Raw genomic sequence first — 17178 nt, forward strand, 5'->3', positions numbered from 1 at the left:
TCTTATAAAAATTTTCCCTGTTGTAAATGATTCCTTATAACGATAAATAGATTTACCATAAATTTTTGTGGATTTCTTTGTGGAAGTTTTCTAGGCCATTTGATAGACTTAATTCAGAGGGATGTCTTAATTTAGTCTATTCTCAGGTGTAAGAGTTAAGATTTAATTACCACCCCTTCACTCCCAAGCCAGGGCAATCCACTTGGCAGATTGGAGCCTCATGGGTCTCCTCTAGGATTTACCGCCTTTAGGCCATGAAGCTTCATTGGTCTCTTCTAGAATTCACTTCCTCTAAGACATGAAGCCTCACGGGTCTCCTCTAAGATTCACTTCTTCTAGGACATGAAGCCTCATGGGTATCCTCTAGGATTCACTTCCTCTAAGACATGAAGCCTCATGGGTCTCTTCCAGAATTCACTTCCTCTAAGACATGAAGCCTCATGAGTGTCCTCTAAGATTTACTTCTTTTAGGACATGAAGCCTCACGGGTCTCCTCTAGGATTCACTTCTTCCAGGACATGAAGCTTCATGGGTATCCTCTAGGATTCACTTCCTCTAAGACATGAAGCCTCATGGGTCTCCTTTAGGATTCACTTTCTTTAGGACATGAAGCTTCATGGGTCTCCGCTAAGATTCACTTCCTTTAGGACAATGGCTTTAGCAAGTCTGAGATTTCAATCCATATGCCTCTTGACAAAGACGTGCTTTCCAGACAAACTCTTGAGAGCTCTTTGTTCTGAACTAATTGTTTTACCCTAGAATTGATCCTGAACATGGTTGGAGGTTTGAAGACTAAGCACACACCTCCTTTCCTCACAGGTTTTAACTGAGACCAGCCAGTCAGATGAGAATCAGCTTTCTTGCTGGATTAGAGAACTCAGCAGGCTCTCCTCATCCCCTCTTCTCCCACCCTGAGGGCCTATGGCTGGTGACTCACCCACCTAGTCACAAGTGGAGAGAGTGGAGGATGTCAGGTTTGCCCTTCTTACTGCTCCACGGGCTGGCAGACCCGAGAGGAGAGATGTGAAAAGTTGCTTTTCCTTCCTCCACACACAGAGGAGTAACACTGTTTGCTGGAGCACAGGGCTCACCTTCCCTTTCCTTTCTCTTTGCTTTCAGAATAGGAAGCACATGCATTTGGCAAGGAAGAGAACTGCAGCTACTGATGGGAGGTCCCTGCCCAGAGAAGGCAGAGAACAGTGAGCTAGCCAGATCTGAGGGAGAGAAAGCCCAGAGAGCAGTGAGGATAGGTGTCCTGGGCCCAGGGTTGGGGAGAACACGTTTGTTTGGCTTCCCTCCTCTTCCAGGACACGGCTAAGGTCCAAGTGGGACCCCAGAAGAGGAAGAAAAGCAGGGTCCATGGGACTTCACTATGGATCCTGAGGTTTCCACTGGCCTGATGAACCTAACCCATTACCTGGGAATAAGCACTCTGGGAGGATAACATCTGAGAGAGGCCCAGAGGACACACGAGAGGCTGGGGCAAGCAGAACTGCTGGATTTCTGGGGACTACCTAGCCTAACGGATTATGAAGCTCTGATTAAATTAAGGGTTATCACACATTTAGCCAACTGGCCAATAAGTACAGCAATTAATAGAGGTCAACTGCACCCGTGGCCACGACTATCAGAGCCTTTGGAAACAGGAGCGATTTCAAATGAAATCGAACACAGGAGCGTTTCAGGTGATTTAGAGCACGGCTCAGTGCCCGTATATTAGGGCTTCCTGAAGGTTTGCTTCCACCAAACTGCACACGTTGGGATGCCGTGGAAGCTGCGAGCAAGGCCAGTGACCACTGCATAATCTGCTTTTTTCTACTTGACATTTTGTCATAAACACATGGCTGCTTTCTTAGACTTCTTTTAATTTTGAGAAATTTAAAAGATACAGAAAAGCATAAAGAACGTAACAAACACTGTTTTTCCATCACTCAGACATGAGAACTAGTACTAACATTTTGTAAGATTTGCTTCTAGCCACCACTCCTCTCTCTAAGAAACGAAACTACCATCCCAGTGCCATCCCCCTTCCTCCATCCCCAGGCGCAACAACAGTCATGGGTTTGGTACGTGTCCCTCCGGCTCATTTTCGACTTTAATATTCATATCATATTCATACTATATCAAATAAACTATACTTTGTGTGTATGCATGTTTAAATATATAACAGATATTAATACCTGTCATTTATAAATATATCATGTAAAAACATGCCATACTAATGTGTGCATGCACACATGTGTTTGTGTGTGTGTGTCCTGTCAGTATATCATCGCCTGGCATATAGCTGGTGCTTAATAAATATTTGTTGAATGTCCATCTATAAACAATGTATGGAGTTTTTGTTTTTACACACCACGCTATTTTTATCATTCTGCGTATTCCTCTATTCATTTAACAACATGGTTTGAGATCTATAATTGTGGCTATATATATGCCTGGTTCATTTCTTTTAACTGTTGCATAATATTGTACTGTAGGAATATAGAGGATTTTATTTATTCATTCCTCTAGTGGTAGACTCTTAGGCTGCTTCCAGTTCTAGACCCAGAAGTTTAACTGATGGTTTTTACTGGTTTGTATTAATAGCACTTCTTTACATATTCTGGCTACAGACCCTTTTGATGTTTTAAGTGTTACAAATATATTCCAAGCTAGTTTACTAGAAGCTCTGCATTCGGGAATTACTAGACTCATTAATAAGGTGGATACTGACCCATGATACTCACCTGGCTCCTTGTGTCTATTTTCAATTTAAGAACTCTGAAGGGAGGCAGGTATGATTAAACATCTCCATACCTCCAACAGCCAATTTTGAGAATATGAGTTTAAAGTCTTTGGGTATTCCTCTTTTGAATCTATTGAGAATAATGGGATTAAAATGAGGGCAGTCTAGACGTGTCTGCTCTAAGAATGCTTTCTCTAGGAATGGAGCAGAATACGTCTCCACTCAACAGAGTTTCAAAGAGAGAAATAAGTATCCCATAAATAACAAGATATCTCACAGGAAACTTTTCAAGAAATGCACAGAATGTAATATGCTTCATAATTCCTTCCCAACTGATATAGATGGGCATGTCTCATTTTTTTGGTACAGGGGGTTCTGTTTAGTGGGAGTTTAAAAAGTTGAGGGTAAATTGGATAAGATATTCTCTAATGTTCTTTCCAACTCAAAATTTTATGCTTCTAGATTAGAACTTCCACAAGCAAGGATCCAATGTCCTAATTTCTCATTATGCATCTCCTATGGCCCCTGGCTCACTTCTGGGTCCCGAGAACACATTCCAGTTAAGCCTGTTAAAGGAATCAAATAAGTCAGTCTTACCATTTTAATGATTTTGTTGGGATGCCCTTTCTTAATTTTTGTTCTTGTATTTATAAAATCAGGTTTAAAAAAAAAATCCACAAGAATTAAAAAAGAATGAAACCTCCAAACAAGAAAAATACACATAGGGGTTCAGCTGTACCCAGGTCACCGACTCACTGACTCACTCTGTAATCACAGCTCAGAGGCTAGCACAGGTTATTTAATGGCTCTATAAATGTTCGCCAGAATCTAACTCCTTAACATGATTATACCACCTAGGAGGGAGGCAGGTCAATGCACTGGAAAATATGCTAATACCCTATCTACAGGGAGACATCTGTATATAGGAAGGTACTTGATCAAACAAGATTCAAGCTGATAAATTCTGCATTTTCAGTTTCAGTCTTAGCACCCACCCGTTCCTCTACAAACTGCCTTTTTGATATGGATACAAGCAACCAAAATAAAAGCTACCAAGTATACAGCATATACAATATATCTAACACTCTGCTAGAGACTCGCCAGTGAATTTTCTTTAATTTCCCAGACAAGTTAGTATTATTATCCAAATATTTTTTGGTGAAGCAAATGAGGACCAGAAAGGTCAAACAATTAGCTTGGGGTCACACAGCTACTACTGGAGCTGGCCCAGGTTTGAGGCACAGCCTCTTTCTCTTACTGTGCTGCCTCTCTCCCTGACCTCTTTCAATTCAGTTTCTTGGCCCTGTACCTGTTGTACACCTGCTATGCGGCTCCAAGTTGTTAAGAGCATCTCCTACCATGCTGAGCCCTCTAACGCAGGAGGCTGCGGGGCCACATGTCCTTCCTTTGTATGCTTTTGCTTCTGCTAAGCCCAGAAATCTGCACCATTCACTCACTCGACAAGTTTATTAAGCATCTGTTCTGTCCCAGGCCCTAAGCTAGGTTCTGGGGAAATAAAGACAAACGAGATCCAATTCTTACCGTTCGGGAACAGACTCTAGAATGCTTTGAGTCCTTTTAGAGATTCTTAAATAATAAAGCAGCAGCTACAGAGATTGGTACCCTCTCCATCCCCAAGTGCTCTCTGTAGGGCTAAAACAACGCCCATGGCTGCCAGATTAAGAATGGAAACGAAGCGGGAGGAAGGGAAACAGCCCAGGAAGAGGATGGGAACAAGTCAAGGGAATGACATCCACCAACATCACTGTTTCTCTGCTCTGCGTGGTACCCTGGGTGGCCATCCCTTGCCCAAGTACTGTACCCACGGCAGAATGACACCACTCGTTGATTGTGCCCCACACTGCCGTCGAGTTCACAGCACTGTCGGCCACACTTCATTCATAAAAACGGCATGGTTCTTATTTGCATTCATGTACTACATTGTTCTGGAACCTGAGCTCTTCTCCTCTGCTGCTCCCTAAAGAGCCAGGCTGATAGAATCTCAAGAATTCTCTGAAAATCAAGCCTTCTAGAAAAAAGACAGTGAGCATTTCTTTTAGGCATGTTGCCTGCTTTATTTTCCTTGGCTGTATCACCTATTACTATTAGCTACACGGGAATGCCAGGCTCCTTACAGCCCAGAGTGTGCACACACTTCACCAGCGTTCCTACACCAATGTTACCATCATGACTATTAAGAAGTCATCTGCATAAAGCTATGGAGTAGGGAGAAAAGCAAAACAAGACTGAGTCCCATCCCTACCCTTGTAATTACAGCTTTAATTCAGCTGATGAATGAGGAAAGGTACATGCAGGAGAGAGAGAAGGCAAGGCAGAGGGATGAAGTGAAAGGAGACACAAGGAAGGCTTTGGTTATTAGCAAAAGCAAGGCCAGACTATGTTTACCACGGAGTAAGAAACTGTTTAATGGAATGAGATTGACAGCCCAGCCCACTTCCAAAATACTCATGTTAGCAAGAGTATCTCTCTGCCAGTGTTGAGGGCCTTTGTTGTTACTGAAAGTGACAACCTGTTGGATGGGAGGGATAAGCGACGACTTCCTCTGCATCCACGGGGCAGGCAGTCTAACATTCTTTAGGATTTGATACAACAGTCCTAGGTTTTCTCATCACTAGTGGGCACTGAGGAGACCTTTAAACATACCACCAGAAATTAAAACCCATCATCAGTTGCATCTGCCAAGCATTATGTTGGGTATTTGGTTCCATGGCAGCTCTAAGGTTAAACAGTCTACTACACGAAGAGTTTACAGGAAGAGAACCAAATGTCACAGTTCATAATTGCCTGAAAGTCACTCTCTTCACTAGATGAAGAGCAAACACCTTCTGATCCCTGACACACTGATTCATAATGTGAGTCAGACTGATTAGACGTGATATTAAGAGAAGAAGCCCTTGAAATACATTTATAGAAGTAGATTTTCCATAATCTTCCTCACCAACTAGATTAGCACCCAAACATCCTCTAAGTGTAAATGATTTTTCAACAGATGTAGAGGACTACAGATAAACAAATATCTTTTAAAATCAGCTGATTTTAAATCCACATACTGCTCTTTCTCAGACATTTCCTCAAAAATTTCACATTGAATAATTCCAGTCAACAGATGCGGAGTCTCAAAAATCATACAGGACCATGTGAGATCCAGTAGGCAGGCTGATGGCTCACCCTCAGGGGGTGAAGTACTATGAGCTATTTTTAAGGAGGTGAAGTAAGAAAGGAAGGAGAATGGGTTTGGGTGGGGTCATGGGCACTGTTTCCTAATCCTCTTTAGAGCCAGAGATATGTAAGGATGAGGTTGCTGGTGAGACTCCTGGGTGCTCACGGGTGCAGCTGGGCCCTGGATCCCAGGGAAGCACATCAATGAAATGCATCATAAAGAAATCCACAGATTCTCTGCCTGGGGCCCAGGGACAGGCTCCAGGGAATTATACAACCCTGACATTTGTGTATATAATATCACGTGCATTTTTATAGGGAGAGTCTTTAGAATTTTTACAAGATTCCAAAAAGATGCCCATGACCCAACAAAGCTTAAGAAGTCTTGCATGAGAAAAACTAACCAGATGCAAATGGCATTGAATTAAGACGTTTTTCATTTGAAATTTAGAGTTGTCTTTGAGAGGGCAGAAGACTTCTTGGCCGTCAGCTGTTCTTACATCCTCATAAAATATAAATCTCTATTTGTGCTTGGAGAAGATACTAATACTACAGATACTTAAAAAACGTATTTACTGGGGGGCCGGCCCCGTGGCTTAGCGGTTAAGTCCGTGCGCTCTGCTACTGGCGGCCCGGGTTCGGATCCCGGGCGCGCACCGACCCACAACTTGCTGGGCCATGCTGAGGCAGTGTCCCACATACAGCAACTAGCAGGATGTGCAACTATAACATACAACTATCTACTGGGGCACTGGGGACAAAAAGGGAAAAAAAAAGAAGGATTGGCAATAGATGTTAGCTCAGGGCCAGTCTTCCTCAGCAAAAAGAGGAGGATTGGCATGGATGTTAGCTCAGGGCTGATCTGCCTCACAAAAAAAAAAAAAAAAAAATGTATTTACTTTTTCTGCTTCTTACAAGTAAACTCAAATGTACAGTAGAAAGCATATCTTAAAATCTAATGTGAACTGTATTTGGCACTATATTCAGAAACTATTCCATGAGGCCAAGTTTTAATAATCTAGATATCTTCTTTCTCCATAAATACAGTGAAAGACTAGAGTTTAAAATCATTATCTTGCTCTGCAGTAGACTATCATTTTCTTTAAGCTGCCAAATTAGGCAAATGCTACCACTTCCCATAAGGTTCAAGAGCCTGTGAATTGTTAGGCACAACAACAACTACAGACTCCAGTGGAATAATGGTAAAATATCAGAGTAAAAAATAATGAGGCAGACATGAATGAGACACTCCCACAAGATTTTTAGTCTCCAAAAGGAAAAGCAAAAGTAAATCCAACAAAAGTTATAAAGCTCCTTTGAACTTCCACTGCTCTCCTGACAAAACCTCTCCCCTGGTCATCTCCAGATGCACTCAGGGTCCTGGCCTTCTACACCCCAGCACAGTGAAATGGTACTGAGTGTCCGAGGAGCCGTCCCAACTGCCTGGTTAATAGACCTCAAGTTTCAACACCTGACCCAACAAACACTCGTGTTCAATACAGGGGGGCCTGACTTACAGTGACAATGGGAGGCGGGGCGTGATAGATGAAGGACTCCTCAATTAGTAAAATAATTACATTTCTAGAGAAATTCACTTTTAAAATTGAGCAACCTAAGGCAAGGGAATGTTTTCTATTTATTTTGTATCCCATACTTCCTATCTATTTTTGTATCCCGAGTAACTGGCATGATGTCTGGTACTCAATAAGTGCTAAATAAATTTTTTAAATGCATTTTTGCTACTTGATTTTCTTTGCCACCATTAACTTCTTAGAAAACCACTTGTCCAGCTGTGGTGCAAAGGTACACTGCAGCTCAGCACCAGGACAATCTCTGAATGAGAGTACTCCAAATCAAGTTTCCCTATAAATATTAAACTACCTAATAGTCCCAGTTTTTTTACCTAATGATACTTTTACCTCTATCCTGAGAGAGACAGAGCAGAGATTTCTTTGGTGTTGAGGGAGAGCTGAAAGATAAATTCAAGCCATGCCCCATAGACAGTCAATAAATACAAAAGACAAATCAAGGAAGGGAAGGTTTAAATCTCTAGAAGTTTGGTCAATTTTGCTTCTTATCAATTTAAGGAAGAAAAAAAAGAATTCCTGGACATTTCTGAGAGAGATTAAATCTCAAAACTCAAGGCTTCTCAGAATGACTTCAATTTTCAGCATGAAGCTCTGGGGTTAATTTTTTTTTTTTTAAATCAACCCTATAAAACCTAAAGAATAGTTTTGAGTTGCATCTATGGTTGTCCTGATGCTAGCTTGGACCAAAGAAATTTTTAGCAATGGTAAAAAGTCAGGAAAATAATTTGTAAGAATCCAACTTCCAATGGCAAAGATTACATTAAGCCAAATACATATATTAGGAAAAACATTTTAATTTTCAGAGGGTTAATGTTTAGATGATACATGGGATAGCACATTCACAACATTCAGAAGCATGAACTTCAGATAAGAGAGGAGAAACAGGAAAGCTTGATTTAGAGAGGATAGAAAATTTCCCTAGAAATCTATAACTGTGTGCGTGTCACAGATGATGTAACAGCTTTTCTTTGAATATAAACGTATTCAGTAGTGGGAACACTGTTTATCCTGAATCTACAAATGCTCCTTTGTCCAAGAAAAGTTCCACCCAATAAATGATCAAGTTATAAACTTTGCTTTTGTTGTGTAAACACATCAGAGGCTACACCCTGGATACAAAAGAAAAAGGGAAATCGGGTTTCAGATGAGAACAATGAATTTCAGTTTTGAGTAAAAACAGGTAGAATTTCAATTATGGAAACACACTGGGAAGGGATCAGATTATCTTAAATGCCTTGTCAGAGTTTGTAAACATTGTTTAAAAAGATAACTTACAATTCAGATTTCAATTTTTACAGACTACTTCTAACTACTAAGCAGATCTTTTTATTGCCAAAAAGCTAGTGGAGGGAAAAAAATCCAAACAAACTGAGAAAGAAAAGATCTTCACCATTATAGCAGGAACAAAATATTTCTTTTTATGTTTCTCTTTACTAAAACAAAATGTTATTGGCAAGTTAAACAGCTTTTGAACCAATATGTGAAACATGGTAATTATTCCTAGATAAAGTTTTCAATCTAAAAAGTCATGCATAAACCAAAATTTCACTAAAAATAAAAAAAGAATTACACTCAAATGAATATTTATGCATAGCTAAAGAATGCTATAAATTAAAGTATCATTTTAATTCATTACCCGTCTCTATTTTTCACATTGGTAACATATGCTGGTGTTTTAATGGTGCATTAGAAGATTATACAATTATTCTTTTAGCGGGGTCCACCTCAGATTGGGGTCTGCTGCTAACATACTATATGAATTTAAGACTTCCTTCATTATCTTCCAGTAAATGATCTATATCATAACTTAGGAATTCACGAAGAAATGCTCAGATAAAAGGGCCATAAAAAGTACAAAAGAAATAAAAATTTAAATGGAAAAAATTTCAAAGATAAAATTGGTCCACGATGCCTTAACCACAGTTGTGGTAGGTTCTGAATTTAGAATTTTACTCTTCTTCAGAGTAAAGTTTTCAAGTTATAATACTCAGAGTTATAACTTTAGTAGTTAAAATCCACCCCTCTGCAGTGATGAGTTTAAATTCTACAAGTGTGTAAGCCTCTAATTATTACCATATTCCAGACTTCATGCAGTTGATTAGCATATGGCACTCTGAAATCATACGTATGAGTCCAGTTTCCACACAGATCAACTTTGCATCTTTCTGTCGATGTAAAATCCAGACCCTCCTAGAGAAGCAACTTGGAGACTCTGCATTGGAGTCAGATGTGGGCCGGAATTCCAGCTCGACCACTACTAGCCTTGCAAATCTGGGTAAGTTATTCAAGCATTCTGAGCCTCAGTTACTCTGTCTGTAAAATGCAGACAATACCGGTAGTCTCACGCCATTTCCTTGAGGAAGGTATTGATTGCAACACGTATGCAATGTTTGTAAGAACTCGGACCAGCGTTGGGCAGGTAGTCAGCACTTGGTAAGTGTGGGCGGGTACTAAGGGCCTTCTTGCCAGCAGTCTGAGGTTGGAGCAGGGCATCAGTGCAGACAATACGCAGTGATAGCTCAATGCTCCGTCTCTAGGAAAAGGCTCTTTCTAGTCTCTATGGCTTTACACACTTTAATTAATGATTGACGGTAGCCCAGGATTCTGGGAAGCTCTATTATACATTAAACATTCTCATGGTCACATTTTTTTTGGGGGGGGGCACTTTTGTTTTAACTCTCTACCCATCCCCTTACAAGAACAGCTTTGTAACATAGAAACAAGAATATTGTTACCCTAACTCAGGAGGCAATTAGCTTTTTTCCCTTGAAACATATAGTTTATTTTACTTCTTACCTTTTCAATTTTTTCATCCAGCATTCTGAAGAATTCTTGTTGGCTTTCAGAGATGTGCATGCTGAAAAACAAAGAGTAGGTGAGTGTATATACTGTGTTTTCTGAAACCTAGCCCCCTCACATGAAAAATGCTGAGTCTCTAAACTTTGGGCAGATATTTATTTATTGCAGACTTTTCCACTGAAATACTCTGAAGTCATTACAGTAATCCTGCAAATATGTTTCATAATAATCTATCAGTTCCTATGATTTAAGGAACATAATTTCCTTTCAATGTACACATGTTATTTATAGTGATGTTACTGGGAGGTACGTGCCAAATTCTTTCTTCAGATACACATTTGTGTTTAAAAAAAAAAAAGCATAGGCAAGCAGCACATGGTATATTTCAACCCTGTGTGTGTAACCGTAAAAAGAAAATATATCCCAGTTATTATAGTGAAATGTATATTTGACAAAGGCTGTCAGCATCAGCATGATGTTCAGCTGACTCTATAGGTGTGGGCTGGCAGCAAACAAGCTGAGAACTTGACATTGCCCTTGAACACCTTCTGCATCAGTGTCAGCAATTGAATGCATCTCTTTGGAACTGAAATTCCACCGAATGTGGGAGTAGTTCAGGAGGCAGGTCTGCATAGCACTTGCCCCATGTGTTTGCTTTTCCTATGCTATTTAACAGCACACTTGGTGGATATGGTTGTGGGGACAAAACATAAGGTAAGGAGAGCAGAGAGGAATCACAGATGGGAAGGGCATGGGGAGGAAAGGGTCTTGGTGGCAATATGGTCTTAATGACAGTAGTTTCCACTAGCAAATAGTTGTGGGTGTTCCAAGGAAGCTAAAGATGCTGGGGTGAGAGTCACGTTGCACTGCATTTCCTTTAGTTACTGTTAGTGTCTGTTGGTTGTAGTGGCTAGGAGTGGGGGTGGGGGTGTGTTGGGGGCCCCTTCAAGTTTAAGTGCAGTGAGCCCCTACCTGACATATTCCTTAGCATTATGCCTCATCCTTTAGGGGCCACAGAGAGGGGGGCAAATGACTCCAAAGTCTTCAGTCCTCTCATGACAGATAATGGGGTTCAAAAGAGGTTTTCCCCTGTATGTAAAACCAAGACATAAAATCTGGGAGCACAATGACATCAGCTCAGATATAAAAGGAAAACAATGAAAATATCTGATACCAGTCATCAGCTTTCGCGGTTATAAGGCACTTTCACATCTAACGTAATTTTCCCCATCCTTTATATGATCATTGAAATAAAGTACATGTCCTGTTATGGCAGGTTAGAATCTGGGATAATAAGAATATATTAAACAGTCTCTTCTTTTTCTCCAGCTGGGCAGAAAAGCCTTTTGCATTGTTGAGTTTTCCCAGATTCTTTATGGTTTTACTTCTTTAAGTGCCAAAACATTTTTTATTTGAGCCACTTTGGATGCAAACCTTTCTAAACCGTATCCTCTTTAATAGAGAATCACAGACATTACTTAACTTTATCTAAATGACTAATGGCCACTCCCATGATCTTAAATCATAATACTCTTCTGTAATACCGGGATGTCCCCGGAGCCTCTAAGATAAGGTAGAGCTGGCTCTCTTTAAGGAAAATGGCCTTAAACTCCAGGCTTTTGTTCTTTACCTGTTCTTAAGCTTTTTCTCTCATCTCTTCTTGTCAGGGAGGGTATTAGTTCACCTTCAGTTTTCTTCCCAGTTGCTGCTTCCACTCTATGCTTAGAAACAGCACTGCCAAGTTTCTTAGAGCTGTGTCTAAAGTTAGTACAAACAGGTTCCCAGGGAGAGTCTGGAGGATTTCTTGCGAGTGGGGAACAGGAATATACTGGCACCCACTATGGCTGCTCAAACACTTTTTGGGCGTCCTTCCTGTTCTTGGCCAAGCTCTCAGCAGATGAGATTGCTGGACAGCTCTCTCTGGGTCCCAGAAAGGAAAGGCATGAAGATATATATATCATAATATATATAGTTTCCCTAGGAAATTCCAAGAGACCTCATAAAAATGGCATTTTTAGGATCTGATGTTCATTGTGGAAACTTTTGGGTTAGCATTTTTAGCATACATTGCCTTGCATATAACAGGAGGGCAGTACATATTTAATTAATTGACCAAGCAGTCTCTATTTAAATTTATGGGATTCATGACCCCTCACAGAGGCGGCACAGCTTGTTGGCATGAGTGAAGTGCAGGCCTCAGATTCCTCATCCATAAAACCAGTGGGCCGGTCTCTGAGGTCCCTCCCAGTGCTAACATTTCCATGATTGTTCCCAACTTTCATTAACTCCTTTATTGAAATAACCACAACACGAAAACAGGGACGTGGGTTAGTATGCACACATACGCACACGAGAAGGACAAGAGGGGAAGTCTTAAGTAAAAGTGACTCTACAAATGTGTCTTGCCATCTCTGTGATCAAGAATGCACAGGCTCAGGGGTCCACATCAGGACCCCGAGACCAAAGGTGATGGTGAGAACCTCAGGATGCATATATGGTAAAGCAAGCACAAAACCTCAGTGGTGTCAGTTTTGTGTAGTTTAACTGCATACTTTATAACCTTTTAAAAAAAGGTATTCCTTGACTAAAGCAAACTGAGCAAAAGCCACCCAACCTAGAATTAATCAGACAAGACAGTGTATTTTCAACCCTATCTGAATCCTGAACTGAATATTAATCTTACTCTGGGGTAGAGGGTACAATGGTCAGGAAGTAAACTACCATTTTCATTTTCACATGTGCCCTTTGAGAAACAATTCTAACCAAATGTAGACAACTGGCTTTCAATCCGGTGCATCTCTACCATCATCCCACGCTGATACAGAAATGCTGCCTGCTTCTTCTTCGTCTAAGAGCATTAGAACATCCCTGCCTGCCTCTGCCTCATTTCAAAACCTACCGAGAAGAGTCACTCACCAGACTATTTCACTATTTTGCCATCTTGAAATACAGTATGTGGACTGTGTTACACAAAGAAGACTGAATGGAAGGGTCACTTATTTATTATCGAATCGTGATGCCCTAAATGAGCTCTTTCAGATAAACTCCGATGTCCCTGGAGTGCGGCAGACACTGCCAGGTGGAGCAAACGCCCACACGAGGTCCTTGTTACCTGTGCATCATCTTAGGGATAGTGTGACCTGAAAGTATGAGGTTTACTCCGCTGCTCTCCATGGGTTGGCTTCAGAGAGAAGCCCTGAAATCTCTTCAACAGGGGCAGAGACAGAACTTCTACTCTGATGAAATAAATTACCCACATCAACTGACTCCTGCTTAGATAAACGTGAATGCCCTCTTCTCATGTGGAAACTATCAACACAGTGGCATTAATTCTAGTTTTTACCTTCAAGAGTACAAACTGCACTGTGAAAAACAGTCCCTAGGTCAAGGAAACAACTCGATTCTTAAATCATTTCTGATGCACAATTTGATGATTGTGAGGGGGGAGAGAGGAGGAGAAAAAGCACACTGGCTTTTCTATCTTTCCTCAAGATAAAGAAAGGGATAATTGAATTGTTTATGACTTAGTTTATAAAGTATGAATATTTGATGCTAAAATTAATTAGATCTAAAAATCTTTTGTAAAAGCCTGTATGTTGGCACTTGATTTAACTAATAAAGCTTAACAATTTCAGTAATTCCCATTTCTTTCTTATAACTATATTCAACCTTGGAAAACACAACGCTCCCCTGGAGCCCTTCTCATGGCCCCCAGTTGGCGCTGCCAAAGCTCTTGTGAGTTAACCGAGCTATCAAAGGCTCTTCTTTCTGTGACTTCTCAGCTTCATGAGACTAGAGATGACAACACTACAAAACCTTAATGACAAGTAATCAAACGAATGAAAGGTGGGCAAAATGGGATTTAGAGCTGAAAGACACATGGCTTTCATTTTTAGTGACTAAAAGAAAGTTTCCAAATAATAAAAACCTAAGCTGCAAAAGTATGAGAAGGCAAGGTCCTAATTCCCTAATACTTCACCTGCGAAAATGAAATTCAATTACTCAGTGGGTTCTGGCAAATCTTGGCCAGAACAAAGTTATTTCTTCATGATTATCATTATTATTTTTCAACTGGACCTCAGGGAAGTGAGTTAATTCTAATCCTTCCATCATGACACATGTTCCATCGTGACAGTAGTTCACGCACGGCTCGCTTTTATTTAGTTAATTATTTTGTTTTTTTAAAAATAATAGTATAATAAGCACCCATGAAACCAAAACAAAAACCGAAAGCTAGGACCTTGAGGACAACCTAGCGCTAACTCACTTCCCAGCCATGTGTGTGTCTCCTCAACTCAAGGAACCATCATACCCTCGCTTTACTGCATCTCTGTACGGGCTTTAAAAGCAGGTGATTCATTTTAATTGTTTTTAACTTTACAAAGAGTGCATCATGCTCTATGTAATCTTGCAGGACTTAACTCATGTCTTCTAGCACTACATCACTAGGGTCATCCGGGGCTGTGCATTGCTGCAGGGCATTCATTTTAAAACTGCTAATATGCCACGGTGTGAATATAGAGTAGTTCATTTTACCCAATTTCCTGTTAAAGGGCATTTGGATTGTTTCTAATTGTTCTTACCAAGCATCAGACACAGTGATAAGCACTGGGCATACATTATGTCATTTAACCCTATAAGACAGGATTTTTCACCTCCACTTTTTTTTGAGAAAACTGAAGCTCAGAAACATTAGGTCACTTGCCTGAGACCATAAAGTCAGTATGAATATGCTCTACGTGTTGCATCAAATGAAGGTGTGAGGATTATCTGCCCTTATTATTAATAAATCTGTTATTATCTGGTATGGAATTGTCCTTCCACTTATGAGAAAAAAATCTCATCTTATTTTATGTAACTGCATAATAAATAATAGTTTCCTTGATCCTCTATGTCAGCAAGTTGGAAAAGTAAAACTCTTCTCTTGGCCCTCCAGAAAGATTTCTTAGTTGAATTCCAGGAACTCAATGTTCTGACTCACAGTTTAAAATAGACACATAGACACACACACACACATACACACACACACACACACGCACACGAACATGCTGCTGTGTAGAAAACAGAGGATTTTCTTCATAATTTTAATGTAAACACATGAACCAATTTAGTCAACTTCTCTGAAAGCTTCAGCACATGCCAGTCTGTAAGGCGTGCTGTTTCAGCGTCACCTTAAATAAGGATTTGCTCTAAAGGAAAAAAGAACTTTTATAGTTCTTTTTTAATATAGTCTCTCTCCTTAGAATTCAGAAAGGGAAGCATTTAGAAATAGCATATATCAAAGGGCTTGGATGAAAAAATGATTTGGCTGTGTGATCAGATATCTGTTGTTCCCAAAGGCAAATAAAATGAGTGTAGATAAAAGTGATTCCCAGTGAAGTGGACTACGGAGGTTGTGATTACAGCATAACATTTACCTAAGGGTGCAAAAATCGGCTGTACCATTATACTGACATTGTAAATGATAAGTGGATTTTAAAAGGTCTAGTTTCCTTTGAAAATAAAAAATTAAACCCATGAGCTCATTCACCACCCCTGAAGAGTCCTAACTGCCATATCATGGTGGCCATGGCTGCAGCAATTCTAAGACATTGAGCCAGGTTAAAGTGATTATGAACTAGGTTATTTTTGTCTCAATTTCCTGGGAAGAACCAGAAATAACACAACTACTTCTGCTTATGATTTTGATTTAGGAGGCTACTATTACATTTATGTAATAGTCAGATTTATTTTGGGGTGGGGGTGACTGTGTCAAATGTTCTAGTGTGAACAGCACCCTCAGGGAATCTGTTCATATTTAGGTGGAATGGCACAGAAGAGATTTGTATCCTCTGGGATAACAGAGCCTCTTTGAAGAAAGCGGAGGAGCTTCAAAGTCACACAAAGTGCATTTTATTGCCAAGGTAGATTCAGTTCTAGAACAATCTAGAAAACCACTCTTTTGTCCTTTAACTTTTTAATTATGAAACACGTAACACATCGAAAAGAAAACATATAATGTTATTTGTACATTTTTAAATAATAATAATTAAAGAGACATCCATGTAATCACCCCTCAGATTAAGAAATAGAACCTCTGGTCCCACTGTCTTCCAACCAGTCAGAAAGAACCACTGTTCTGAATTTAATGCCTTTTCATTTCCTTGCTTGCCTTTATTGTTTTACCATATACATATATATATATAATATGTTGCTTAGTTCTGCCTGTTTCTGAACTTTACATGAATGAAGCTATATGTAGGCCAGTACTACTACTTACTTGACTGCTGCAACCTTACATTCATGAGATTCCTTCATCTTGATATGTGTAGCTATAGGTCATTCATTTTCACTGGTATATAGTATTCCCATCATAAGAATATGCCACATTTTTGTTATCCATTATATTTTTGATGGTCATTAGAGTTTTAAGAGCTCACATAAACAATGTTGCTATGGACATTTCAAAATAAGTCTGCTGGCACACGGTTCAAGACTTTCTCTAGCGTATACAACTGAGAGGAGTTGCTGTGGGGGTAAGGTATGCGAGCCTAGGTACAATTTTACTAGATAATGCAAACTGTTTTCCAAAGTAATTGTACCAATTTATATTCCCACCAGCAGGGGTTAAGAATGCCTGTTGTTCCACATCCTGGTCAACCTTTTGTATTATCAGATTTCTAAGTTTTTGCCAATCTTGTGGTACGAAATTGTAGTTTTTATATATTTTAGCTATTCATGTTTCCTCTTCAGCCAAATGGTTGTTCATGTCCTTAGCCTATCTTTCTATGAGTTCTCTGTCTTTTACTTAGTGATTTGTAGAATTATTTTATATATTCTTGAAACTCATCTGTTGTCAATACATGTGTTGTAAATACATTCCATGATTTTGTGGCCTTTTAC

General features: G+C 39.9%; 1 protein-coding gene across 1 annotated transcript in view; it reads right to left on the minus strand.

Moving 5' to 3' along the window:
* The window catches only part of C4H1orf21 (chromosome 4 C1orf21 homolog), a 216821-nt gene that overhangs the window by 9557 nt on the left and 190086 nt on the right, over positions 1 to 17178 (minus strand). The window contains exon 5 of the mRNA XM_058539888.1: positions 10294 to 10354. Within this exon, the coding sequence (XP_058395871.1) occupies positions 10294 to 10354 (61 nt within the window). The remainder of the gene's footprint in view (positions 1 to 10293; positions 10355 to 17178) is intronic.

This window comes from Diceros bicornis, chromosome 4, assembly GCF_020826845.1.
Source record: "Diceros bicornis minor isolate mBicDic1 chromosome 4, mDicBic1.mat.cur, whole genome shotgun sequence".
Classification (NCBI taxonomy): Eukaryota; Metazoa; Chordata; class Mammalia; order Perissodactyla; family Rhinocerotidae; genus Diceros; species Diceros bicornis.